The 27677-nt window shown below is 44.0% G+C and overlaps 1 protein-coding gene across 4 annotated transcripts in view; it reads right to left on the bottom strand.

The window, feature by feature from the left end:
* MEN1 (menin 1) overlaps window positions 1-27677 on the bottom strand; it is a 134852-nt gene that overhangs the window by 84644 nt on the left and 22531 nt on the right. For all 4 annotated transcript variants that reach the window (XM_069645024.1, XM_069645026.1, XM_069645027.1 and 1 more), the window contains exons 2-3: window positions 25963-26028; window positions 23703-24154 (exon numbers count right to left, since the gene is read on the bottom strand). In XM_069645024.1, coding sequence (XP_069501125.1) covers window positions 23703-24154; window positions 25963-25970 — 460 coding nt within the window. In that variant the 5' untranslated portion in view covers window positions 25971-26028. The remainder of the gene's footprint in view (window positions 1-23702; window positions 24155-25962; window positions 26029-27677) is intronic.

Genomic DNA, 27677 nt, shown 5'->3' with positions numbered 1-27677 from the left:
ATAGAGTAAGTGCATAGAAGAAAGTAAGGGGAAGTACACAAACATGCCATAGATTCAACCCGGATTTTATAGAGGCTTAATCTAAGGGCATGCAATTGGCATTTTATGAAGGACCAGCCACCTTTTTCAGCCAAGGCTGTTAGTCAATGATAGATTATATCCTAGTACTAGCCAATGACTGGGGGCTGATGGAAGACTTTAACTCTTAAGTGACCACAAGCCCTTAACCACTACGATTAGGCTGAGGAATGTGCTCAATCCTAGGGCTGAGAACACAGTCCAATCCACACATACTACAGTTGCAGGTCATGCTTGCCGAACTTTTAAGTGGGATAGCTTAGTATTAACTGGGGCTAACATATCTATCGAACAGTGCTGGGGAACAGAGAACATCTGCAATGATGAAGCCAATGAGGCGGACAGAATGGTGGCATTAGATTGCCTAGTCGCTCGCCTTTTTCCCCCGGCTAACTCGACCAGCACCTGAGATTAAGAAATTAACATTGAGAGAGGGGTGGTTCTATGACGATTTTAAGATAGCAAAGAGGGAATTAATGCAGTGTCTGGCTACTAAAGATAGGGTCAACAAAAGTGGACTGCGACACTACAGAAAACAGTATAAATCAACATTAAGGTAAAACGGATGCATATAATAAATACAAATGGGAAGGCTTGTTTGGGACAGCTAAAGAGGATACAAAGGCTTTTTGGTCTTTAGTGGCAAACAGAGGAACAAGGCAGATTCACTCTATATTGCAGTATTGGCCTGGAAAACAGGCATAAGCATTTACATTGTTTATATGAAGACGTTGAAGTCAATGAGAATATTGTTGGGGCCCCAGTTAGGGACCGGCCGACAATTGATATAGGGGGCTAATGATTACCTTAAGGTTAAAGATGCAATTACTAGTTCCAAAGGACCGAAAACCCAGGGCCAGACCAGTCCGATTGGTTTATTAAAAGATGAGGCCCAAATTTGGACACCCATTCCGGGGAGGCTATTTTCAGCAGCGATTCATTTAAATGTGGTGCCTGGTTCATTGGTAAAAGCCGAAATAGTAACAATTTATAAGAAGGGTGGAAGAATTACAGGCCAAGTTACTCAATGCAAGGCATAGATTAGTTTTCAAAAATTGATTAGCAGAGTTTGCCAATTAAAATGTTTTTGATTAGCAAACACACCCATCGGATTAGCAATTTTGTACTTATTTTGTTAATGTCACTGGATGTTAGTTGTACCCAAGGCATGAAATGAGCAACAATTCAGCAGTTTTGCTTACAGCTTGAAATAAGACCTTAGTGAGGAGTCAAAACTTGCAAATTCTTTAATCTTCAGCTAGACCTGCAGGTCGGGTAACTTAGTTTACCTATTCAACCTGAGAGAAATGCACTCGACCTATATCAACGGAGGAGAACAAATGTATATTGTGATTTCTGTAAAATGGTGCATGTCGCTACAAACCCACTTTATGTTTGGCACACTGCTGCCACCCAGAGTCCAGCCATGCACAGTGAAACTTTTATTTGACATTTGATGCAAACAAAGTAGATGTTAAATACAAGTTTCAAACATCTCTTGTAAATGCTACTCACCCTTCGTAAAATCTACTGGACTGAGTGGGCGAAACTACTTTGCAAGCCAAAGATGCATGAATGGACACAAATAAATAGATTGGATTTTTTTAAAAAGGCTCTGAAAACAGTTTGCCCAGCTGTCTCCTGTAGGTGGTAATATATATTACTATCATAAAGCAAAGCGAGCTCTAGAGGCTAACTACAGTGTTTGGTATTGCAGTAGATCTACAGACTGGATGGATCTATTGATCACTACTTTGCGCAAGCATTTAGTTCATTTTGTGTATTTATTATGCAAGAAGAAAGAAAGACTAAGCAGAGTCGATTGCGTAGCAGGCAGAGAACTGGCTAAACTAGGTGGAATATTGTAGTTCGTGTTAATCGCACTCTCAGGGTCCCTGGATTAAAGCAACAAGGTGATAATATAGAATGTCAAGAGTATGGGTTCGAGTATGGGTTGTGCACCAGTTGCAAGATGAATGCAACCTGTACACAGAACTAGGTTAGCCATCAAAATCATGTGATAATGTACATTTTCAAACGTTCACTAGTCAACCTGATTCATCTTCCCCAACAAAATGAAATATAGTTGACACTATGAAATTCAGATAGACTGGCCTAAACTTTGCTGTAAAGCATGCATCGTTCCAAGGTTTAACAGTCTTAATACTGTCATAATATATTATTTAACAAGTTACATTTTAGGAATGGAATTGAATAACACATACTTGTCTTTGCCACACAGGATTTAAAAAGCTTAATAAAATTATCCCAATTACTTATGGTTTGCAATCATTTGAAAAAAATATTCTTGCACTCTACACATGCATTTGGCACTTGAGAGCGGATGGAGGATAAGACTACTACTTTACTTTCCCTCCATTAGCTATTGAAGTGAACAGGGAAAAGAGGGTGAAGAGAGCACTGACAGCAAGAGAGGAACGCAGGGTGAGCTGTGCTTTCATTGAAAAGGGCAATTTACATAGCTAACTTTGCTACACAAGTGTTCATTTGATTAGCAAAACTACAGAATTGCATAGCAAATTGTTATGCGACACTGCTTATTTTATGCCTTGCAATGCCGTTGGAAAAACGGCTCGAACGTAATCCTCAAAAAGGTGCAAGCACACAATCCTCTTTAGGCTGGGTTTCAGCAGGAGACTAGTACAGTTGATCAAGGTTTTTGTTTATTTTTAATTTTTCAAAAATACAGTCCTAAATAAAATGAAGGTGTACACCATGTTTGTAGATTTGAAGACTGCAATCGATCGTGTTCCGAGAGATCAACTTTGGCAAGAAGAGGTGCCCGACAATGTACTGGCTATCATCCACCAACTATACACAGGTAATACAGCTGTTGTGCGGTCTAGCCGGGGAAACAACTGATCCCCTTAAAGTAGACAGGGGCACGCAGCCAGGCTGTGTCCTTGCCCCACCGCTGTTCTGCTTATAGATCAACAAAGTAATCATAGAATTAACTACCAAATGCGTTGGGGAGAAGTTAGATTGCCCGGGGATGGGTGGTGATTTGTTTCGGACACCGTTCTTCGCGGATGACGCAATACTGCGGTCAACATTACCCTTGAGGCTAAAACGCAGCTTGGCCCGTTTTGTTAACATCTGCAATCAACTGAGGTTGTCATTGAATAAAGAAAAAGACAAAAAAGGTATTGGTGTTTAGGCCAAAAAGATCAAAACCCTGTGATTCGTCATTGGAAGTTGATTCGAGTAAAGTTCTTAAATACTGGATCTTGGTCCGCTAGATAAAAATCGTGTACAACCTTGGACCTTGGGACAACTTTTTTTGTATTTTATTAGGGTTTATATAGCTCTTTAATCCAAAGCGCTTTACATAAGGACAAAAAGAGTACATTTATAAATTTATCATGGAGGGGCTGTATCACCATCAATTGAAATTTACAAAGTACAAACAGCTACAGCAGTTTTGTACGGTGTCGAGTTAAGGGGTCATAATGATTACCAAAAACTGGCATTCATTGAAAACATTTTGAAAATGTTTCCCAAATGGCCCGTTGCACATGGGTTGTAGACTGAAGCCAATTATAAAATGAACAGCCCCAAGCCCGTTTTTTTTTTAAATGGGATCAGGCTCTGGGCAACAACAGAACCTAAAAAATATAGAGAGACTCTAAACCATATATTAGATTCTGCAGGTGGATACGCTCTGAATGCTCTTAATTTAAGCAGCTTGTGGCTGAAATCGGGGACGCCAAGTACAAACAAGGAGTGAGGTCAAAGACGCAGCACAGAGAGATCTGTGGGTACATCTTGAAAGCTTGGTTTACGAGCGAAAGCAGGGGCGCATTATTTGGCATTGAAAAACGATTTTATATTAGAGGAATAGCTTGACTCGATATCCCCAGACTGAGCTCAAGCACTTTACAGGACAGATACAAGATTGCAACATATATGTGCAACTGGAAGAACTCCAATTCAGATACCAGTCCACTGTGTGGTACAACACGCCTGCGTGTCTAGAGTACTGCAAGCATTCTTGCTATGCAAAACAGCTGCCGACTGAAACATAGTACATATTGTGGCGAGATTCATCTACAGAGCATGGGTTCAAAGGAATTATTTGATCAGACGTTTATTGGACACAAAGATTGCAGGGATATTTTAAGAACCTTCTTGCTGTATTTTATTTATTTCTGTATCCATGCTTGATGAAATTAACGTTTTTTAGCGATTTTAATCCTAGGGTGTTACAGATGTGTTATACTTATTAACTGTGCTGCATTATTGTTGCTGTGATAAAGACACGTGTCGAATAAAGCCTTATGAACCGACTGTAAATAGATGTATATCGCAAGTTCTGTTTCTACATGGACTACCTTGCATATTTCACTATAACATAAAAAATTAACAATTCAAGCATTTTTAGAGATGATGGATCACATTTAACCAATGCCAGCAATAGTTTACTTTTATGTACTATTCTTGAAGGTATGCATAATCAACTACAGAGATTTTAATATATTAAACCCTTAAGAGGACTAAGTTTTACTATGCAGTGCAAGTTTTGCGTATTCTTCATACATAAATTGTACATTTCTGTACACTTTTTTTAGTGTGTATTGTTTTATTGGACGTATAAGTTACGCATTACATTCATGCTTCTATGTAATTTACTACTTGTGTAATAAATACAATTTGAGTCTTTCTATCCTTTCCATTACGCAGTTTTTAGTTTTCAATGCATGGTTTTGCTATTGATGCATACTTGCATGCAATCAAATCTGTTACCAGTTAGTGTTCATAGAAAATTGTTGTTTGCGTCCTATACATCTTTCCTCTTGTTTGTATTGGTGTGTACTTGTGCGATTTAAGCTTAACGCAGTTGGTATTGTAGCATGCTGTTTATTTTTTTGGGCATTTGTAAAGCGTACCCGAGGCAGCCGGGCGCTCAGTTCATATGGGTGTGTCCTTTTTGTATGCCTTTTAAGCTCCATGCAGCTTGTGTTGCAGTGTATACCCAGTTGCTGCTTGAACATGAAAATTGGTGTTATTGCGCATGCGACAGAGATCTCTCTGAAATGGGCATTTGAATTGTCAAACTTTTTTCAGGACACCAATTCCTAATATAATCTATATGCAGACCAAAACTCTTGGGGGGGGGGGGGGGGGGGAAATGCAGGCATGGTTTCTCAAACTTTACTCATCAATCTCGGACTTTGCGTTACATCAAGACGACTGTGGTGAAAAGGGTGGATCGCAGTCATAAGTGCATCAAAATGTAAGTGATGCTGTAGAAAATACAGTTCTAATACATTGCCATGAGGTGCAAAGCAGGTGTACTTATGATTTATTGAGAAATAGTACATGGGTGACTGTTCTTTTAAAAAGGTTCTTGGTTACTCACGAGTATGTGCTAATAAATTACCATAAATACCCAGACAGTTGCTGTCCCCTCATTTTGACATGCATGCCATTAGCAACCTATGCCAAAGCATGCTCAATCAATGATCTGACAATTTGTAAGATTATACCAGCTAGAACAGAATCCAGATTCTTTTACAATAGTTCTCTTCTGTGCACTTTACACAAAATAAAACGTAGGCAAAAACAGAGGACAGGCAGTGTACAGGTCTGATGAGATGCCCATAGTTATGGTAAGTTGATGGACACAGTATAAAAAGTAGCCAGGACAAAGAAGTTGTGATTTCAAGGTATTGCGGTATTCCAGGTTTCAGGTGCTGGAAGGGGGTTGGGAGAGGGGAAAGAAAATGTTCATCACTGTTGTGTGTAATGGTGACTAATGGATGGATTGTGGGACGTCCAAATGTAGAAGATGGAAGTTCTACATGGGGCCGTTTTATAGTTTTTGTATAGAGCTTGAAGAAGCCTTTGGGCATCATAGAGCACAGATGGTACAGGAACATGTATCTAAATTCTTTAGTTATACTGGGATTTCAACCTTTAGAAAGGGAACCCAGGCATGTTGCATGATGTGTGTACCATACATAGGTGTGGGGGTATGCAAGTGCTTCCGGGGTCTTTGCAAGGGCCAGATGAGCAATTTAACACAGTTTTAAATAAAACGTATACTAGTGTCATGCTACTTTTGCACATAAGACCTTTTTTATTTAAAACATAAATGTATATCTTTATTGCAATAACTTTTGAAAACTGCCTACGTACTTTTATCGAATTTCATGAACGCCATACGTGAAAAATAAAGTATAGGATGACTAATTAATACAGAAGAAGGAACAAATAAAGAACTGAAATCTGTACCGACGTTATGTGTAATACTCATTTCAAAGTGAAGTGAAGTCATGTACCAGAATATGCAAGGGATACAGATTTTGAAAAATGTTATTAATGTAGGTTTATGAAGAGGAAAGGTCCAGGGAGGGATTTATTTGCAAACACAAGGTCACAAAAATTACTTGGGGGATTGAGATCTTAATCACCACATTAGAACTTGGATTTTTACTATCCATGGGGTGCCATTTCTAACGGAACGTATAGCTATGGTCCATCTGCCACTCAACATTTCTGTTCAGGATGTTTTTACTATTCTGCATGACAAGTCACCAATTTTACACAGTACCTTTTTATCACCCTTTGTAGAAAGAAAGATCGGAGTCTGTTCTCATGGAATCTGAACTAGTAATCCCACAAGAATCCATGCAGCAGAGCAGGGGTAAAAATATTATGTTCACCTGACTAACCAGCCATAAACAGTCACTTGCCACCTCAATTCCACACATGCACACCCTTTCTTGCTCGCCAAGACACTATCATCACTAGCCAACGGGTAGTGGAGAGTGCACATTTTGTGCCCTGAGCAGAAGCCTTAGTTAACTGAGCGGTTTTGCAACAAACTGAATTAAACTAGTTTCTACACAGGGCTCATTTTCTTGTATTAACCGATCCACAGACCAGTCCAAGATTTGAGGAAAGTATGGCATTTCCAGTTCCTGAAGGGCATTTTGATGATAGACACGCAAAGACAGAGGGTGCAGGACAGTGGGTGCAGGAGAGACGCAGCACGGAATTGGCAAGAGGGCATGAGTGCAAACGAGCAAGAGTGAACAAGACGGCAGGACACAGGTTTGACAGTTTCAAAAGGGAACATTGAACCTCTTTGTAGAGGCCACTGCCGGACACGTGAGGATAGGGCTGTGTTGTGGCTTTAATTCATTGTTATATGTGGCTTCGAGTGTTGGTGACTCTCACTAGAAGGTTCACAGTTCTCCTTTTCACCCTGGGCTACATGCATCAATTAGCCACTTATACCCCAGGTTTATACTATCTAGCACACTCCTCCATTGACACAGACACACCACCTGAAATCTACACTTCTACCAACTTCTCGCACACAGCTCTCCAGCAACCCTCAACCAAATCTTGCTCTCAGGGCTGACGCCATTAGTTGAAACACAAGCAGCATACCTACATCTGGGGCTTCATTCTGGATACTGTTACAGGGTCAGTGCTCTGGCCCAGTCAAGAGGGCAGGCCCCTCTCAAGCTGGGGTGGGAGGCATGCATGGTGGAAGCTTCAACAGGTCCTACTTCAGAGGGGGAATGTGGCAGTTAGGAGGGTTGCGGCCCAATTCCTGTCCATTCTTACATTACCAGAGTACCTGCGTTAACTACCTCATCATACCCGTCTCGCATGATGCTGGTCAGTTTCTTTCTGCTTTTTCCACCAGAAAACTACATATCCCAGCATGCCAGGCAGCAGAAGGTAAATAGACCAGCCAACCCAAAACTTCAGAGTGGCCGGGTTCCTATGAACCCAAACCAGCAATATCCCAAGGGAATCCGCTATGTAAAGCAGAGCCATGGAGAACAACAGAGGCCAGCATATACACAGCACTCGAAACTGCTTAAGGACATGTCACTTAACTAGTGGTGGCTGGTGATTTCTTTGAAATTGTGGGAGGAGAGTGGGGCTAATGTAAATTTTTTCCTTGAACATGTGGGAGTGACCAAGCTTAGCATGGGACCCAAACCCAACAAGGAGCTTCAATGAGGTTATCTCCCCATGAGAAATGATAATGGGTTAAAATCATGCATTTTCAGAACACCAGAGGTGACTGCAGACCCTCCATGAAAGCGGGTAAGCCCCCATGGAATCCGTTCCACCAACAGGCTTCCAAGCAATGCCGCCGCCTCTCCGCAGTGTTGGGCCTTCCTTACCCCTCTGTTCGTCCTCTGGCCCCTCCCTCCCCCAACTCGGATTGGATGAGCTTTGAGAAAGCTACTCTTAACTGAGCGTACAAGGGAAGACTTGCCTGGCAGCCAGCTATGGGCTATAAAGCAAAGGGCACCTCTCCCTTTCCTGTCTGCCAATGGAGCTCTACACAGCCGTCTATTGCAACTATCAGGTAGGGTGTAGAAGTTGGAAGCACAGCCAGTGGTGTGCTTCTGAAATCGTGCCACTACTCTATTACTTTATTACTAGGATGCGATTCCTGCCATTGTGTTCAATCATGCTGTGCTCCAAAGCTAGCCACTGTATCGAATTTAGTTAAATTGTTCAGTATAGACACCATTGCATTTAGCTGAATTTTAGAGTGTAGCCACTGTATTGAATCTAGGTGCACATTTGAGCATAGACACCGTGCTTTAACCTAGCTGGATCTCCGTGTATAGCCACCAGATAAAATAGGGTACTGCTTCCCACTGAATCCTGCCTGTGTTGAAAGCGAACTACACTCTGAGGTTTTGCCACTGTACTAACCACCCCTGCTCCTCTCCCGCATATCTCCCAAGTACTAAACACGTCCTAAAGGGCAGCAACACTACACAAAATACACAAACCCCACATCCGCCACAAACAACCACAAACAAAACGCTTCCACTGGGACTTACCCCTCGGACACAACAAGCCAGTGCAGAGAATCAAAGCACACTCAGCAAGCCGACACGCATAGACGCCAGTTTCTCCTGGTTCTGCAAGCATCAACAGTACAGCACAAGCTCTATCCTATCCCTCTTCCCACACTAACCTACCCAGCCCTCTTTTTTACAGAATCACCTGAGAGCCTGGAGACCATGCAAGTGGTAGGGGTGTACGGTATAAATCAATATAGCATAACACTATCTATGCAATTGGGTAAACAGTTACAGTTTGCAATGAGCTTTTTTAGGGTAATGAACAATCCAATAAATTAACATTGCACAGGAGCATTTTCCAGCTTCGGTTAGCTTTACCAGTACCAAATGCAATGCCACAGATTGAAAATATGTCCAGACTCGACCTGCCAATGATAGCCAATAACACGCATGAAGCCCAGTTGAAAGAAAGAAAGAAAAAAAAAAAAGCAGCCATCCCACAGTGAAGGTTTTGTCTAGATAGGCCGCCCCAATGTGCGTTAGTACATAGGAAGACTCGTTGCAATGCCTTTACCCCGGATGCCCAACACAAAATTCCATACCACAAATTCACAATAAAGAAATTAGCCCAGACTGGACCCTCCAATGTGTGGCAATACAATGTAGGAACACTCATACTTTGTTCACCCTTGACGCCAAGTAAAAAGTGCCATGCCACAGTAAAGCAACATGTCCAGAATGGACCCACCAAATTTAGGCCAGTGACAGTAGCAGCTCACATCCTTTGCCTTCCCCATTGTTGTCCAGTAAATGAACGCCATGCCACAGTGAATGACACCAATAAAAAAAAAAAAATAAAAAAAAAAAGTAAAGAAAAGCTCCTCCTGGCTGCTTCCCCCACCCATTCCTCCAAAATCATTCCCCCACCCATTCCTCCAAAATCAGAGCCCTGCTGCCCAGCTGGTGCGCACGCATCAGCAGTCATACAGCATCATTAATTCTCACACACGCATTCATATGACATTAATTCTTCATTCACTCAATCACATTCACCCTCGCACCCATACAGCATTCACACCCTCACACACGGCACCCAAACATACACTCATTCACGCACCCACATACAAATCCTTGCATTCAAAAATGTTTTGCTTCATTTTCTTACTGCAGCCCCTCTCCAGATTCCAGTCCACACTACCTTCTGCAACAAAGCCCCTCCCAGCTCCTGCGCAACATACTTCAGGAACCAGAAAGCAGAGTGCCTCCTACATATGTGCAATGAATCCACAGCGCTTTCAGGTTGAAGCCCCTCGGGCCTTGGATGGGTCTCAGGGGAGAGTAGGGAGCAAATATGAAGGTGTCTAGAAGAGTGAAAGAGGGAGAGATTAAGTGGGCGTGGGCAGAGTAGCTACAACGCGAAACTGAGGGCATTAAGTCAGTTCATTGACGCTTAAATTACATGAATATAGAGAACATACGCTAAAATACTATTCGGTTCTTTGAAACTTTTCTTTGTCTGAACTGAATGCTGAAAAAAAAAAAAGCATTAGATCAACTTTATATTGAAAGAGGAAAATTAAATGAGTACCACAAAAGAAAAACAGGCTTAGATTTACACATGTCCTACTTTGATGGCAAAATTGTAGCTGCTAAAAATATTTAGATGACATTTCTGAGAATCCCTACTCCTAATTATGGTTAAATTGAAAGGTATGGAGTGGTGAGAAGTTCCTGGAAATTGCTGTTCTGACAAAACATGCTGGTACCCGGTTTGATATTTGTTCAACTGAATGTGAGAGATGTAAACTCGCACAAAACGGAAAAAAAAGGCTTACGGGTTTATGTAACCAATGTATGGATCAGTAGAGCATGTGACAGAATGACTGACCGTATGAATGCACAAACACACAAAGGTCCATTTATTATGAATTTGCATTAGTCAAAAACCTTTGCGTTACTCGCAATAAACCAACCTCCAGAATTCATCTTTACAAATGTGTTCTTTACATTTTCAACAGGATCACATAAATCTAAGAAATAAAATTGGAATTTACTATAGAAATCGGATTCATTAGAGTTGAATAAGGAATAAAATCGTTTTTGGATAAAATGTAAATTCACTATACAATTTATCCCCGTGAAACGTTGTTTAATATTGGAGTTTATGGATTCCTGGAGGACTTGATATATACAGTTGCAGGTACATGGATGGTTTATAGTGCATGGGAAATACAAATGAAGGTAGACATTCCGTTTTGCAGTTCCGTGAGTCTCAGCAACAGTCTAGTTCACTTCATCTGGAGGGTGTAGGGGGGTGACAGTAGTTCCAAGTCCTCCTTGCTGTTCAGATAGCTGCAAAATTCAGTCCATACATTCTTGGGGCGAGAGGTCAGCGGGAGGGTAATGATGTAATCCTTCTCACACGTTTGAGTCCAGGTGAGGCCCCTCAGCCACATCTCAAATGAAGAGGGGGGAGTGGCGCTTCCAACACTGTAATATGCATTTTCTGGCCACCATGATGGCGACATTCAAAAACATGGACAATTTTCTTAATTCGGGCTTATCCCACAGGCCGAACAGTACAGCTAATGGTTCAGGAGAGATGTGGGACACTGTTATTTCAGAGAGAGCGTCTATTATGGCTTTCCAGTATGGGCCCAGCGCATCACAAGCCCAAAACATATGTATGTGGTCCGCATCTGTAGATTTACATCTGGGGCAAGCGTGAGCCTGGCTGTGTGCGAATCTGTCCAACCTGTGCGGCGTGCAATATAATCGATTCAGGAGCTTATATTGTATACACCTATATATGGCATTTAAGGAGGTGGTACGGGTGTGTATGCACATTTTCCTCCACATTGCATCAGTGATGAGCAGGCCCAGCTCACCACTCCACATGTCGCGTGCCATCTGTAGCACATCCTTAGGGTTGGCCATCAGCAATTTGTACAGCGAGGATATTATCCCTCTAGCCCCGGCCAAGTTGGTTATATAGTGGATCTCAGGCGAGTCTGGGGGTTCGTCGGGGTATGAAGGCCACCAGGCACGGACTACTGCTCTCAACCTGAAGTATTGTAATAGTTCCAGCGCGGAGCCGGAGTGACCGGGACGCCATGTCTGCAGGGTGATAAACTTCCCATCAGGGTATAAATCGGTCAGGACCCGATATCCCAAGTCATACCAGTTTCTCATTAGGAGTTTGTCGTGTGTGGGGCTGAGGCCTGGGAACTGCCAAATGGGCAGCCATTTGTAGTACGGGTGGTGGCCAGGTTGTGTATATAGTATTCGCTTCCAAGCCATGGTTGTTGCCGCTACGGGGTCAGCCGGGGCATCAGTATGAAATGTATGGTGGAGTATGATAGAGAGGGTGTTAACTCCTTCACTTGCTAGTTTCTCGAGTTTCACCTGTGGGGGAGGATCAGTGAATGCATACCAGTGTGTGGCGTGTTGGGCTTGAAGCCCCCATTCTCATATGGAAGAGTCACATGCTGCCACTTCCTACGAACCGCGCCAGAGTGCCACAAAGATTGGGCGCATGTAGTGTGTAGATTCTTGAAGTATCGCCTCCCAGGCCAGATCGGCACATTAACAAAGACGTAGAGCAGCTTAGGGACAATTATCATTTTGATTAGGGACAGTCTGCCCGATCAGGAGAGCGGGAGGTTGCGCCATTTCGAAATTTGGGCCTCTGCAAGCTGCGCCGCAGCCACGTAGTTGTCAGCCAATAGTGAAGATTCAGTGAGGGATACCTGAACCCCGAGGTATCTGATGCCCTTTGGTGATCAGCGGAGCTGGTTGAGAAGTGGTCGGCGTGAGCGGGAAGATTCAGATTTGGTATAATTTATGGTGAAGCCCGGGAATGTTCCGATTTTTGTTAGGTCCCGTATAAAATCGGGTCCAAGTGGGCAGCCGGGTCTCTGATATAGAGAAGCACATCATCTGCATATAGTGAGATGATCTCTGGGGTGTCACGCAGATGTATACCTTTACGTGTATGTTTGTCTCTGACGTTGTCAGCCATGGGTTCAATAGCAAGCGCAAAAAGTATTGGGGAGAAAGGACAGCCTTGGCTGGTGCCTCCATGGAGGGCGAAGGGGGCCGAGACCCTAGAGTTGACAAGGACTCTTGCTACGGGGTTTGTGTAGAGCAGTTTGATATAGGATATCATGCATGGGCCAATTCCCATTTTGTGAAGTACAGCCCACATATATTGCCACAACACCATGTCGAATGCCTTCTGGGCATCGAGGGTGACCGCTACGGCGCTTGCATTGGGGTCGATTCTGGACATGACATTGAATAACCGGCGGATAGAGGGCTGTGGATTGGAAAGGCACGAAACCACTCTGGTCGGGGTGAACTAAGTGGGTCATAATGGGGAGGAATCTATTCGCAATAATCTTAGCAAAAATGTTCATGTCGGTGTTGATTAGAGACAGCGGTTTGCCCGGCTTGGGAAGCACAGTTATGAGCGCTTTGCGCATGGATTGGGGTAGGGTGTTCAACCTAAGTGATTCGTTCCACACCTCTAGGAGTCATGTCTGGGTGCCAGCCATCCTGGCTCCTGATAAAACTCCAAAATTAGACCGTCTGGGCCTGGTGCCGGACAGTTCGAGATGGCTGTGGTTACCTCGTCGAAGATGAATGGAGCATCAAGCTGGTCGCGCGGGAGAGGAGCGCCATGCACAATGTCTGTTTTGTGGGCTGTGTTCTTGCTGGGGGCCGTACAGTGTTGTATAGAACGCGGTGAATGTCTCGAGGATGCCTTGGTCAGACCAGCACAGCGCGCCCTGCGTCTTTGACGCAGTCAATGCGAGTTCTGCCACCCTCTGCACAAACTAGTCTGGATAGTGTCCTCCCCTGTCTGTCCCCCTCACCGTATTTCCTGGCTGCTACGGGACAGGCATGGTACTGTATCTCCCTCCGGGCATGGGTCTCAAATGTTTCCAGTGAAAAAACATAGAATTCCTATTAATTACGAACTCCCGTCCCCTGCACACCTCTTGATATTGGAAAAAAGATCCAACCAAAATTTAAATAAATGTCACAATTTTTACTAGTTTAAGTTTTTAGAACAGCTAAATTCGTAAGTCATTTTGTTTTGTAATTCTTAATTAGAAATCAAATTTCAATAAACACAATGTTGTACAACAATTATTTATCCACATGATATTTTTAGTACTTATTTTAAACCAAAATCAGAGTTCAATTCACTTAAGGTTACATAAAATACAAAAACATTCTTGATATGGAGCTCTACACGTTTCGAGTGTGCCTCTCTTCTTCAGGAGCAATAACCATATCATTAAACACAGTGTTTCCTAATAATATTGATAATTCAACAATACTCTAAATATAAGTTTCAACAAATAATTTCTCATCCAAACACAAAACAGTGTTTTTCTTTTCTTTAGGACTTCAAATGTCCATTTCGATGTGGAATGATGGAAACGTCATCTTATGAGACAGTTCTCATATGTTCTGAAAATAATAATAGTGATATGTGTATTAGATAATGGTTAGATCAAATCGTCACTATGGTGTTAGAAGGGTAAGTATCCTTGTTCCTACCTGTGTATTATTGTCAAGGCCTTTGTGTTTCCAGATTCTGTAATACACCGTGTGTCGTCGTGTTTATCCACCGTAATGCCTAGTCAGCTTACATTCTATACAAAGTATAATAATATGTGTCAGGCTATAATAATACGCTTTTCCAATTCGACAAGTTTAGATTAAAAAGTCAGTGTGTTACCTGTGTGGTGCTGCAGTATCGGGAAATAACAATGTTAACAGTCCCAGCACAGGAGTCGATTCCCGTTAGTTCTCAAAAAATCTACACGAAGAATAACGAGTGTAAGTGTTTTGAATAATCAACTAAGTATCAGTCATTTTTAGATACTGGTCCATCCACCTTGTTACTTATGTCAGTGATTTCCTCGCCTCAAAAGATATGTCAGTGATTTCCTCGCCTCAAAAGATATGTCCTACAGCCTTCTCGCGGGTAACACGGTTCACTCACTACCTTTGGTTATTTAAAGTCATGTGACGTGAGATTTAATGTCATGTGACATATGATCTCCGTCACGTGATGTCCTAGACTTCTGGGAGTTGTAGTGCCCACGGACCTACAAAGACTTAAATAGTTAAAAGCCATTTAATCTCTCACTTTATCCCACACTTTGCCCACACTAAAGCTTGTGTGGTTCAATTAACGCGGGTGGTATAAAACATCTAACTGTTGGGAATAATAATGTTCAACGAGTGGATATGTCTACAAACACTTGCGGACATGAGTTCTATATCTGATAGTGTATATAGAGGTATTCCATCTGATGGTGTGGAATTCTGGTCTTTTATACTGAATGGTGTCACGACACATTGTTCATACTGTTTTGTTACAGCGATGTGCAGAATACATGTAGGTTATTAAGCTCCAGACTGTCTTTCCATTATTCCTCATTTCACCTTGATTATTACTTCTACAACAATATGAAAACGACTATAAAGGACATCAATCAACCTTTCTCACAGCAACAAGTGCTAATCATATCACTATTTCTTTGTTGTTTTTTATAAGAATACATCCAGAGAATACTCTTCGTTCATGCCTCTAGGTTCTAAGGCATCTAATTTGTGTACCAAGAACATTTCTCTACGGGATAGGATTTGTTGTAGGTTCCCTCCTCTGGCTGGTCGTGTAATGATTTCAAGAACAACAAATTCGAGTTGTGAAATTGTGCGTTTGTGATCTCTAAAATGTCTTGTAACCAGTGACTTCAGATTTCCTGTTCTTATGTTAGACTTATGTTCCGAGATGCAGTCTTTCACCCGTCTCAGCGTCTGGCCAACATAATATTTGCCACATGGGCAAATTAGTCCATATATTACACATTTGTTTTCGCAGGTGGTAAAGTGTTGTAAGTTGATCTTCTGACCTGTGTATGGATGTCTGATTATTGGACCTTTTTGGACATTGTTACACTGGCTACAGTTTAAACATGGAAATGTTCCTTTTTTTGGTTTCAACAATAACCGTTGTTGTGTTGTACTTGTTCTCTCTGCCTTTACCAGTGAGTCCCGTAAATTTCTCCCTCTTGTATAGGCCATTAGCGGTGGTTTTGCGAACAGAGTACAGAGTTGTGGGTCCAATCTAGTAATTTTCCAATTTTTATGTAATGTCCTTCTAATTTGTGTACTTTTGGTGGAGTATTGCGACAGGTAGATCAGTGGAGGATTATCCTTGTCTTGTTTAGTTTTTTGAATCAGAAGATCTGATCTGTTCTTGAATTGGCATTTCTCTTTCGCTTCTGTTAGAATTCTTTCCGGGAATCCTCTCTTCAAATCGTAGAATCAATTCACTCTCTGCTTCCGCATATGTATTTTCATTTGAGATAATCTGTTTAATTCTTTGCAGTTGGCTTAGAGGTAAATTGTTTTTAAGGTGTTGAGGGTGATGGCTCGTGAAGAATAAACTGTTATTCACATCCGTGGGTTTCCGGTAAACCGTCGTTTGCAATTTCCCATTTACTGGGTAGATCTTTGTATCTAGGAAATGTACTGCATGTGTTCCAATTTCAAGAGTAAACTTAATACGGCTGTTACATGAATTCAGGTATACAATGAAACTTCCCGATTCCACTGTTGTGCCACTCCATGTTGCAAAAACGTCATCAATATAACATTATCAGTTTGTCTGACCATCTTAGATTATCTAGAACATGCTGAGTTTCAAAATAAAACAAAAGTGTTTGCATATGCCGGGGCAATTGAAGTTCCCGATATCTGTAAATAATATTGACCTTGAAATCTGAAGTAATTGTTATAAAGAATCATCTTGGCAAGTTGAATAGCAAAGGTTTTATTGGGTGGAAAAAATTATTGTTGAAGTAACAGCCATTCTAGAGCTTCCAGTCCTTCATGCGGGATTGATGTGTACAAAGATTGTACGTCAAGTGTGAACAGTATCCAATTTTCTTCAACTTGATCTAGCATGTCAGTGGTATCTCTTAGATAAGTTGATGTTGCTTGAATAATTGGTTGAAGTAATTTATCGAGGTACCTAGATAGTGGATCAAAAACACTTTGTCGCTGCCACAATTGGCCTGAATGGAGGATTTGTTAGATTTTTGTGAACTTTAGGTAATCCGTAGAATACCGGAAGAATTGGATTTTTATTCAATAGAAAATCCTTGGTTTTCTCTCTGATCCACATTTCTTCTGCTGCTTCATTCACCACTTCTTCAATCATACGTTGGATCTCTTTTGTTGGATCATGCCCAAGAGTCATGTAAGTATTAGTACCTTCGAGTAAGGACAGACAGCCTTGTTTGTATAAGTCAACATCCATTATAACTATTGCGCCCCCCTTGTCAGCTGGTTTAATCTCAATCGTCCTGTCATTTGCTAATTCTTGAAGTATTCTATGTTGATGTTTCCGAAGGTTTTGTTGTCTAACTTCTGCAAATTTCATCAACCTCAGATCTTTCTTCATTTTCATCTCAAACAAATCTAGTGTCGAATTTCTAACATTAGGGATGAAACTACTTTTGGGCTTCATTTCTAATGTGTCAAATGATGTCTTCGTCTTCTAAAAATGTTTCCAGTTCCACTCTAATCTGTGCCAGCGTGGTCGGGGAAGGGGCAGAGGTGTACTCCCTCTCAAGTTCTTTTAACTTCGCTTCCGACCTCTGCAAGCTATTTTTAATGACTTTGAGGACCCCGGCTTCTCCAGAGATGCACACCCCCCTGATGAAGACCTTGAATGCCTCCCAACGTACCCCATCAGATGTATCTGGTCTATTGTTGCAGTAAAAGAAGATGTTAATGTCAGCCAGGATTTCAGCTCTGGAAACTAGATCTTGGAGGGCCTCTGATTTGAATCTCCAGGAGGAGCGGGGGAGGCTGGTCCTGTCCTAGTGTAATGCGCAGTGTTACTGGCGAGTCATCCGAAAGTGTGCGCAGCAATATCTGAGTCTCTGTGGCCTTGCCCACTATGCCGCCTGATATGAGAAATGGGTCTATCCTGGATAGGCCATCATGTAGCGATGAGTAAAAGGTATAAATGTATACTCTCTCGCCTGCTGGTTGAAAGCTCTCCATACGTCTTTGAGACCCAGTGTGTCCATATGGGCATGTAATCTATGGGCCGCACGTGATGTGGCTCTACGGGCGGTCCCGGATCTGTCCAGCTCATTGTCCAGAATTAAGTTCATGTCTCCCCCCCTCATATGATAGGAACACCAATATACTTCAGGAGTATGGTGGTGATTGCGTCAAAGAAATCTGGAGCGTCGAAATTAGGGGCATATGTGTTCACAAGGAGGCATTCCATATTGGCGAGTGAGCAGTGAAGGATTACATATCTGCCCTCGGGGTCAATGTGACTGGTGCGCAATGGGAATTGGGCTAATTTATGAATTAGAGCGAGTATCCCCACCTGGATTGGGTTGAATACTTTGTATAGTGACTATTGGTGCCCCAGGTCGGGGCGCCCCAGGGCATGAGTTTCTTGAAGGAAGAGTATCTTAATTCCATGCCGCTGGGCATAGGCAGTTATCCTGCGGGCTTTGGTGAAGTTACCCAGTCCACAAATATTCCATGTCATGATATTAAGTGACAGTGTCGCATTATGGGACATCCCTGCAGTAGTATTCATTACCATTCCATAGCTTGCATTCACCTGCTGTACAGGTATATTGCGTTGTAGTAATGTATCACCATGCCATGCCATTTTCCTTTAATCCAACCCCAACAGTGCCCCCCCACCCTCACTGCCCAACCCCAACATGCAGTGCAGTCCCCCACCCCCAAACACAGGTGCCACCAATTGGACCGACTCTCCCCGGGAGGTGAAGGTCAGAGGGCCGGATCCAACGTGGATATACCCTCACCCCAGCCCAACAGGGGCCAAACATTAGCAACAACCAAATTAAATTAGAAATTGCAACTGCAGCGGGGAGCGCGGATGCCGTGCGGCCGGCATTTTAAGCATGATGTAGGGCAGCAAGTGCTGTCCTGGATATGTTACTGCGGTAAATGGATTTTGCCATCGGCCCCTGGAGCCAGAGAACACTCTCAAGCTGGTCAAAACTGCAGGCGAGGGTAGGACATATGGCTAGCTCCTGGCATTGAGAGGGGAGAATGGCCAGTGTATACCATCCAGGAGCCAGCCTGCGACCCAAATGCATGTGATAGGGAGCCATGTTTGCTGAGTGGACCAAGTCAGGTTGCCATCAACACATCATAAGTCAAGGATCAGTGGGTATGATAAGTCACCATGAGCCACGCTGTTCGTGATTAGTTGTTGTTGGTGCGGTCGTCTCTCGGACCGCAAAGCGGTATTTGCAACTCGATGAATTTCACTGCTTCGTCTGGGACAGTGAAGAAATACAGTTTGCCATTGTGGGTGATTTTGAGTCGCGCCGGGAACAGGATGGCATACGGGATGTTGCGCTCCCTGAGCAGTTTAACGCCAAGGAATTTGACGCCTCTCCTGCTGTACCGCCAATGAGAAGTCTGGGAAGATTCTAATAGAGTGGGCCTCAAATCGTAGGTCTCCCTTCTCACGCGACAGGCGAAGAATGAGGTCTCTGTCGCAGTAATTGAGTATCTTAGCGATGATGGGCCTGGGGCTGTCGCCTGGTTTAGGGTGTGGTGATAGGGCCTGGTGAGCTCGCTCCACTGTAAAATATGGTGAGAGGTCCAGATTACCCAGCAGGTCTTGGAGTAGTTTTTCTACTGCATCTTCCATCCGCCCCTGAGGGCATTTTCGGGAACTCTGATAATGCGCAGGTTGTTTCTGCGGGAGCGAGACTCCAAGTCATCACATTTCACCTTAACACTCTTCATGTCACGCGATAGGGAGACCACAGTGTCTTGGAGCATGTGTATTTCATCCTCATTGACTGAGATTCTATTTTCGGCCTCAGTGATCCTAGATCCCGCCTGGTCCACCCGAGTTTTTAGTGAGGCAACATTTGCGTTAATGTCGTCTAATTTTTCATGAAAGGAGGCGAACTTTTTTGCCATAGATTCCATCAGCGTGGTGAGATCTGACGTTACAACCCCATGGTGAGGGTCCGAGTCGGGTTCCTCCCGTGAAGATGACATGTGGCCCGGCTCAGCCCGCGGAACCGCTTTAGTGAACTTGTCCATAGTACCCCCTTGGGCAGCTCCCTTGCATCTAATAGGCATTGCAGCAAGAAGAAGCCTGGATATGGTGCGGGCACACCGGCGGAGAGGACGGCGGCATGGAGGGCATTAGCCTCGGCAGAGCCGGAGTCCTCCCGCCAATGTCACAGCATTAGCAGAGTGTGCAGGCCGTAGTGGAGGCAGTTAGTTGCGGCTGCAGTATGATGTGTCGTGCGAGTCGCCCAGGGGCAGCTGTGAATTGTGGAGAACCGCAAATGAAGCAACAGGGCAGTGATGGCTAAGGCGCGTTGTCACTTCACATGCTTAAATTGCTTGCGTCTGGTCAGCCATGTCGGGCAGGATCCGCAACCATCAGCACTGGAGGTCTCCGGGACAGAGGGGGGGAGGGAGCTGCTCACACCTAGTATGTAGTGGCCATATGATGAGGACACGTCGAGGCGGGTGTCACAGCGAGGAGTGGGGCCTCATTAAACACACGGGCAGTTTGCTCAGCGCAGGTTGGACAAGCCTGCATGGGTTTATGTTCTGATCCGGGGTGAATCACACAGGGGAGCAACAGAGTCAACTGGTCTGGCCCCGGGGGGGCTCTGCATATGATCAGAGATGGTGCCACTCGGTCACCGACAGTGGGCAACAACAGGGGGGGGGGGCACCGTGCTCACTTCCCTCAGCTTCTCACCTGGACCGCCGTGAGCCTCAGAGTCCTCCCAAATGGGCGGCAGCCAGTCTGTAGCCGCAAGTATGGTGTTGATCGTAGCAAAGAGCACGGCCTCCCAGAACCAGGTGGGCGGGTGGGGGAGGGGTGGGGGGGTAACAGCACACTCCAGCACAGGCTCAGCCGCGCCGCCGCCCGCCCCGCACGGGGCCCCCGCAGCAAACGGTGTTGTGTCTCCGCAGCACACTCAGGGCCCCCCGCCTCTACCCCACCGATGCCACGGAGGGAGGGGACCCGGGGCCGCCTCTGCAGTTGTTACGGCAACGGCCTCTGGGGAGCCAGGCGGGGGAAGCCGGAAGTCAGGTGAGCGCCAGGCCCGGGTGCACACACGGCCAGCCGCAGCCAAGGATGTCACATCTGGGTCCCTGAAGGTCGTATCGGGCCCAAACTTGAACAACACACGTTCCACAGTGTAGGCAGTAGCTCAGCAAAGCAATGATGATAGATAGCGAAGGAGACCGCAGATGTAGCCGGATCGATGCCTGAGCCGCACGGAGCTGAAAAGCTAGGCAGCCATCTTGGGCTGCTCCACAGCACCACCCTGGATTCCTGGAGGACTGACAGTTTTACATAAACACCTTTTAAGGCAGTGCACATCAACCATGTAATAAATAGTCCATGTGACAGAAAAGGCCCTTCAGTGAAATGGAAAGGTGCCACATCTTGCATCACTTTTCTACATAAATCACTAAAATTGTAAATGCAATCACTTAACCTTTTTATTAAAATAGCTTTTCCTACCATTTCTGACATTGAATGGAGTACACGGTGTGCAAGAACGACGCCTCCTTGCCTTGTATTTTTATTGATGAATAATTATGATTTTAGGAAGCATGCAAATCAGCTGTAGAAGATTATTTTGTGTGGTAATTTCCTGCAATTATGATGATATGGACAGCTACCATTTCGTTTTGTGAATTAATTAGTTTGGGGCCTTCTATTCTAGTTTTAAATTTACACAAAATCCAGACAGCTTTTTACATCTTTTATTGGACTAACTGAAAATATTATGCAGAAATGACACACTGCGTGGCTTTCGAAGCCCCATAGAGTACTTCATGATATGGTGTTGACTACATGCACCATTTGATAAAGTGTGCAGCACTTAGAAGGCTAATGCTTTGTTCCATCTCTGCAAAATAAGCACTGTGCGCCCCACAGACAAAAGACATGCATAAATCATCCTGCAAATAACGAAGAGCGGTAATTCCACTGCAAGGCAAATATTTTGATGAATACGATTTATTCTGTTTCCCGGCATGTACATTTTAGCCTAGCTTGTACAGGATTAAAGTATGAATTATGCCTAGATAAATAGCTGCTTGTTGCCAGCAAACGTGCTTGTCACACATGGCTAGTTCCCGTTGTGTTCTTTTACCCCCCCCAATATCCACCTTTAACTGCCCTCTCCGAGCAGGTTTTACCTGATGTTGCCGGAAAGCAGGGAGACAAATGCTCCCTGCGGTGATCTAACACCTCAACGGGCAGCAAATTTGCCATCAGCAATGAACACAGCAGTAAATACCCTGCCCCAGAGGCAGTGTCTGCTATTGGCTTGCAGGCTGAACTACCATGGGCAGCCAGCCTAGGCGAGCATGCACACAGGCTTGGCCGTGTGGGCCATATCAGCACGATTCTCTAAAACAGTGGTATTCAAACTTTAGGTTGACCCCCACCTGAGTAAAAATATAGTTGCAGAATCCACTCACTGGAGTCAATATTGTTGTGTCCCCTTTACCGCCCCGCAACAACCCCATGCCATATCTGCTTGTTTTCTATTAACTGCAGTCACCGTTTCTCCTTTTTGAAGATCCTCGTGCACCCCTTGGGCATCCTTTGGGCCCCTGAAGGGGCCAGTCCTGCAGTTTGAAGATCACTGCTCTAGAAGCTTCTTTAGGGCATGTGTACATTACTTGTGTTATCACTGGGCCAGTGACTAATTATCATGTGGGTTTGTGCTGGAGTAGAGTCTATATTGCTAATCTATAATGCCTGTATTTTGCAATGATGAGTCAGTTTTCGCACTGCCGGAAGCACTGGCATAATTCCCTTCACTGCGCTGGCAAACATTGGGTCACTGTACCTGCATTGCTAATTGAAACCCAGTACAATGAACACATATGGCTAGTCTTAGGCACAATGGCAATATTTGCACCAGTGTTAATATGGAAAGACCAGCGCAAATGTGGCCAGTGCACCAGCCCAACACTCGTCCAAATCCTTTAATTGTGCCAATGATAAGGAGTCTAAATTGGGTTTTATGCTCCCTCCTCAACCAGCAATTCATGCCTGCCATAATAAGTTGCAGACAAAGATTCTGACAACCCTGGTTTACTCCCAGTTTGTGGGGTCCCGGTATTTGGACATGTCAAAAGAGGACATGCCATGATCTGTAATGTCATGATCTTTCCTATCAAGATCTGTCATATCGTGCCATGAAATTGGGGCCCTGCCATGCCCAGATAGGTCTGCAAAAACACAACAGAATATGTTTGTAAAGGATAATGATGGGATGGCAGGGCAGGCGATATCCAGGCAAGGGATAACATTTTCTAACTAAACGCCTGGTTTGAAAATCCCAGAACGCACCCAGTTTGGCATTGGCAGCAAGCTTGATATTCCTAGTAAAGACAGTTTGAACGATTCTAGTATACTGCACTGAAAATGTCCTCTCAGCCCCAAAATAGACTTGCTGTTGGAGAAACCTCCATTGTTCAGCATAGGCTGAAACACCAACAGATCTAGTGGCCTTATAGAACATAACATCGGGAGGAGGCTTTCCAAATACTAGTGATGAAAAGAGTACTTCCGATCCCATTAACCGAACAGCAAAAACACTTAAAAGTGCTAGTCGCAAGTGACAGGCATTCAGAAATGCACAACCATGGTGGAGGAGATTTAAACCCTCCCGCAACTTACTATTTGACAGTTATGGATGTGTATCTCACCGGTGATGAAGCTGAAGAGAGACTGGATGTGGGCCCGGTCCTTGAAGTATGAGCGACTCAAGCTGTTCCAGATAACATCAGACACCTTCTTCACGAGCTCACGACTGCACACCCCGTTGGGCCTGGGGTAGAGGGACAGGTCCACAGCCCCACGAATCTGCGCAGTGAAGCGGGCATACAGGGCAGTAGCAATAGTCAAGTCAACCACTGGAAAGTAGGCAGGGCACTCTGGGTCTGAGCCAGGCACGGGCTCGAATGTGATTTCGGGTACATTGGTGGGCAGGACTCGATTGACTGCCAGAAAGTGCTCCACGAAGCCCAGCACCAGCGAGAGCAGGATCAGGTCTGGCTCATCCCGTTGAACTTCCCACTCGAAAAGGCTGACCACGCCATCGATTGAACGAATGGGGAAGAATGCCTTCTGAGCCTCTTTAAGACCCATGGCGTGAATTCTGAATGTGAGAGAAAGAAAGGGAGAGATGAGAAAGAAAGGAATTGATAAAGGAGTAAGCGAAGCACGGAAAATGGGGAAGAATACAGAGGGAGGAAGGAAAGAGTGCTGATAAAAGCATAGACTGGGAATACAAACTGCGGCAATTGGAGAAAGGGGGAGGCTAGAAGGAAAAGATGAAAGAAATTAAGAGAGCATATAGGGGAAAGCAGGCAGTTTCTTGTACATTCAAGACAACATTGTCAATCCATGAGCTCGAGTCAATTACTTACTTTGAAGAACTAGAAGGCTGCCAAACAAGGTAAACCTGGTGATCAAGGAGCATCTGATGTAATGTTCAATCAAAAGATGTCTTGGGAGGGGCAACACTTAGAAAGCATACATAGGAATGAGAAGCGTCCCAGACACCTGTTGGTCCAGTCCGAGAAATTAGAAGGGATGTGTCAAACCTAGTGGCAAGGCGTTAAGCGTCAATCTTGCTCTCCCAAGGTCCCTGGCAAGAGATGTCAAGCTCTGCATTGACGTTCCCAACCCAACGTTTGACCTGAACAGACATTGAGATCTTGGAAAATTGATATTAATGCAAAATAAATGTAAACAATATATCAGATTCCTAAAATTTGGTATTTCTAAAATACAGGCATGTGCAAAACCAGGTGGTGGCTTTATGTGACAGCATAGACTCTAGCGTGGGCAGGCAGAATAGTCTACAACCCGTGCTTCAAGGAGGGCAAGGAAAGTCACAAAATACACATGGTAGAGACTGGTTTTTATTCAGAATATGAAAAAAATAAAATACAAAAAAAATTAAAAAAAGAAAAAAAAGAAATCACATGCACAAGTCATAAAACTGTGCTCACAATCAAATGACAGTCATGGATTGGTAGAGATGGGACCAAACCACTATAAAGAACTGATCAGTTGGATACACTGTCTCACTTTGGTTTTCTGCCTTCAAGGAAGACAACGCTACCGAGGGGAGCCCAGGATTCTACTGAGCTTATTTAACAGAGTGAGAAGGAATAAAAGAGTTGTTGGGAGTATTCCTTATCCCAAAACCTGAAAAGACCAAACAGATCTACTGGTTAAGAAACCTAGCAAGTACAGGAAGGGGCTATTTATCGAATCCAGTAACAACAAAAACGTTAACCCCTAAAGTTGGCTTCTTGGTCTCTATTCCCACAGTAAGTAAGAAGCACCTGTGTTTTAACCATACATAATCGAGTTGGGCCAATGTGTACAACAAAGGTCATTCGTTTGCTTCAGCGAACCTAGTCTGTTCATTTTTACTTGCAGTGAAGCAAGTAAGGCTACAGCTATGGATGGCTGAGGTTGCCATTCAAACCCGGTAAGCTTAAAATGGGTAGAACTCTAGGATGTGGGTGATGTTACCTCTCTACTTGATGGACCTTAAAGTTTAATTACCAGAGTGTCATGAGGGGACGGAGCATGGGTCTCCTCTGGAGTTGGGGGGCAGGGAGGTTCTTTATTTGGCCTGGCCCTGGAGGGTTTTTCTGGGGTACCTATGTGGCTTGCATAGAGGGCAGCTTTGTCTATAGTGAATACACACTTTGTTTCCCTAGTCCCGCCTGCCTCCACAATCCCATTTTTGCCCCTTGCTGGTTTATTGAGTTTATATTATTACATTAGAGCTGGGAGGGTTTCATAGGTCAGAGATTACTGCGAGTAAGATGGGGATGTATATACATTTTATACAGGGCTATTTGTTATTGCTTAGCACATTTTCACTGCTGTATAATTTTTAAGATGCTTAACAAAACGATTTTAAAAAGAAGCAAAGGTACTTACAGTTGCATGAGGTGGGTGAACTGAAGACAACTAAAGGCAGCTGAGGAAAACCCTTGTAATCAAACACTGCAAGAGACATCAAATGAACTATTAAATACAACATACATTGAATCAAACTCAAAACACAAAAAACATTTAATCTGGTCTGCAACCAGACACACTTTGGTCATGTTGGTGGCTTGTATGGTACCAACGATAGCCCAAGCCACTGACGGAGAATACAATGAAGGCATATCATAAGATTGATCGGTGAATCAAGGAGGGTGTGAGGGAGTGATCATGTTGCAAGGAAGAGGGAAGAATGGGGTCTGGTGTTCTGTCCTGGTTACTCAAGTAGCATGTATGCCACTAAACCCCTATCAAAGTTTTGCAAGAAAAGAAAGGAATGAGGTTGTAGGAGTGCAAGAGGGTAGAAGGCAACAGAATGTTAGGTCATCTAGGTTTACCTACCCAAAGCTTAATTGCATCTCAGCACTGCTTCAGGGGGAGAGGCGGAGGGCAAAGACTCTGAACTAAACGTGTGCTATAGAGAAAAATGGACCAGCAAGAGAAATACTTCAGGAAAGGTCAACTGAGGACAAAGCTGTCAAATAGAAACATGTTTTATTAAGGAAGGTAGAGATTGCTTTCAAGAAGGGAGTTGCTACTTGTGCCCAGGGAAACAGGGTTACTGTTCACTTACACTTCACCACTATCCCAATCCCCTTTATGCATAGCTGTATTAAATATGCAAAACTCCTTCCAACCCCATGTTGTCACTTTCCTCCCTGTTCTTTTTTCCTCGCCTTCCTCCATTCCCAGCCTACCTCGCCTCTCCTCCACTTCCCCCTGTTCACCTCTCCCCTCTACTTTTTTCTTTTTCACATCTCTCCCCCTTCCCATCTTCCTCCTCTTGCTTCTCCCCCTCCCCCTGCCTCTACTTCCCTTCCTCCCCAACACTCCTCAAAAAGGTATGAATGGAATTTAAAGTATTTAAAAGTACTATATGTATCAATTGTCTATATTTTGTTTTTAAGCACTGTCATTTTTCATTTGTATGGTTATGCTATAACAATGTCCATGTGAACATGTTTTATGACAAACCATATCACGCATTAGCTGAAATCTTCAACCTGCCCTTCGACTCTGCTGGCTTTCCTCCGTTTTCAAAACAGCCATGGTCGTCCCTCTCCTAAAATAAGCAAGGGGCTGGCCCAAACCTACTGGCTAACTTTCACCAGGTCTCTCTCCATCCGCACTAAGGTGCTCAAAAAGGGTTGTGTTCAACCATTTTACCAATTTGTTAGACATTCACGACTTTCAAGGCCCCCTACAAGCAGGTTTCCGCTCCAGTCACTTCACAGAAACTGCTCTCATGCATGTGTCCAACTTCATTGCCTCTGCTAATCACTTCAACTTATCCTCCATCTTAATTCAGCTTGACAGATCTGCTGACTATTACACGGTCGATCACGCTCATCTCCTTAATACTCTTTCTTACTGAGATTCGATATCGAGCCCTTGATTGAATCCTACCTTGCACCTCACCAATTCGCGGTCTCCAGGAGCAAAAACACCTCAATTCACTCGTCGAATTGTTGGTGGTCCACAAGGCTCCGTCTTGGGTCTCTGCTCCTCTTCACATTCTACACCTCTGCTCTTGGGGCACTAATCTGCTCCTTTGGGTTCTCGTATCAACTCTTCGTGGAGGACACCCAAATCTTCTCTTTTCCTGA

Source organism: Ambystoma mexicanum, chromosome 2p (assembly GCF_040938575.1).
Source record: "Ambystoma mexicanum isolate Mex_15411 chromosome 2p, UKY_AmexF1_1, whole genome shotgun sequence".
NCBI classification, from domain to species: domain Eukaryota; kingdom Metazoa; phylum Chordata; class Amphibia; order Caudata; family Ambystomatidae; genus Ambystoma; species Ambystoma mexicanum.
This window is presented reverse-complemented; position numbering and strand designations above follow the sequence as displayed.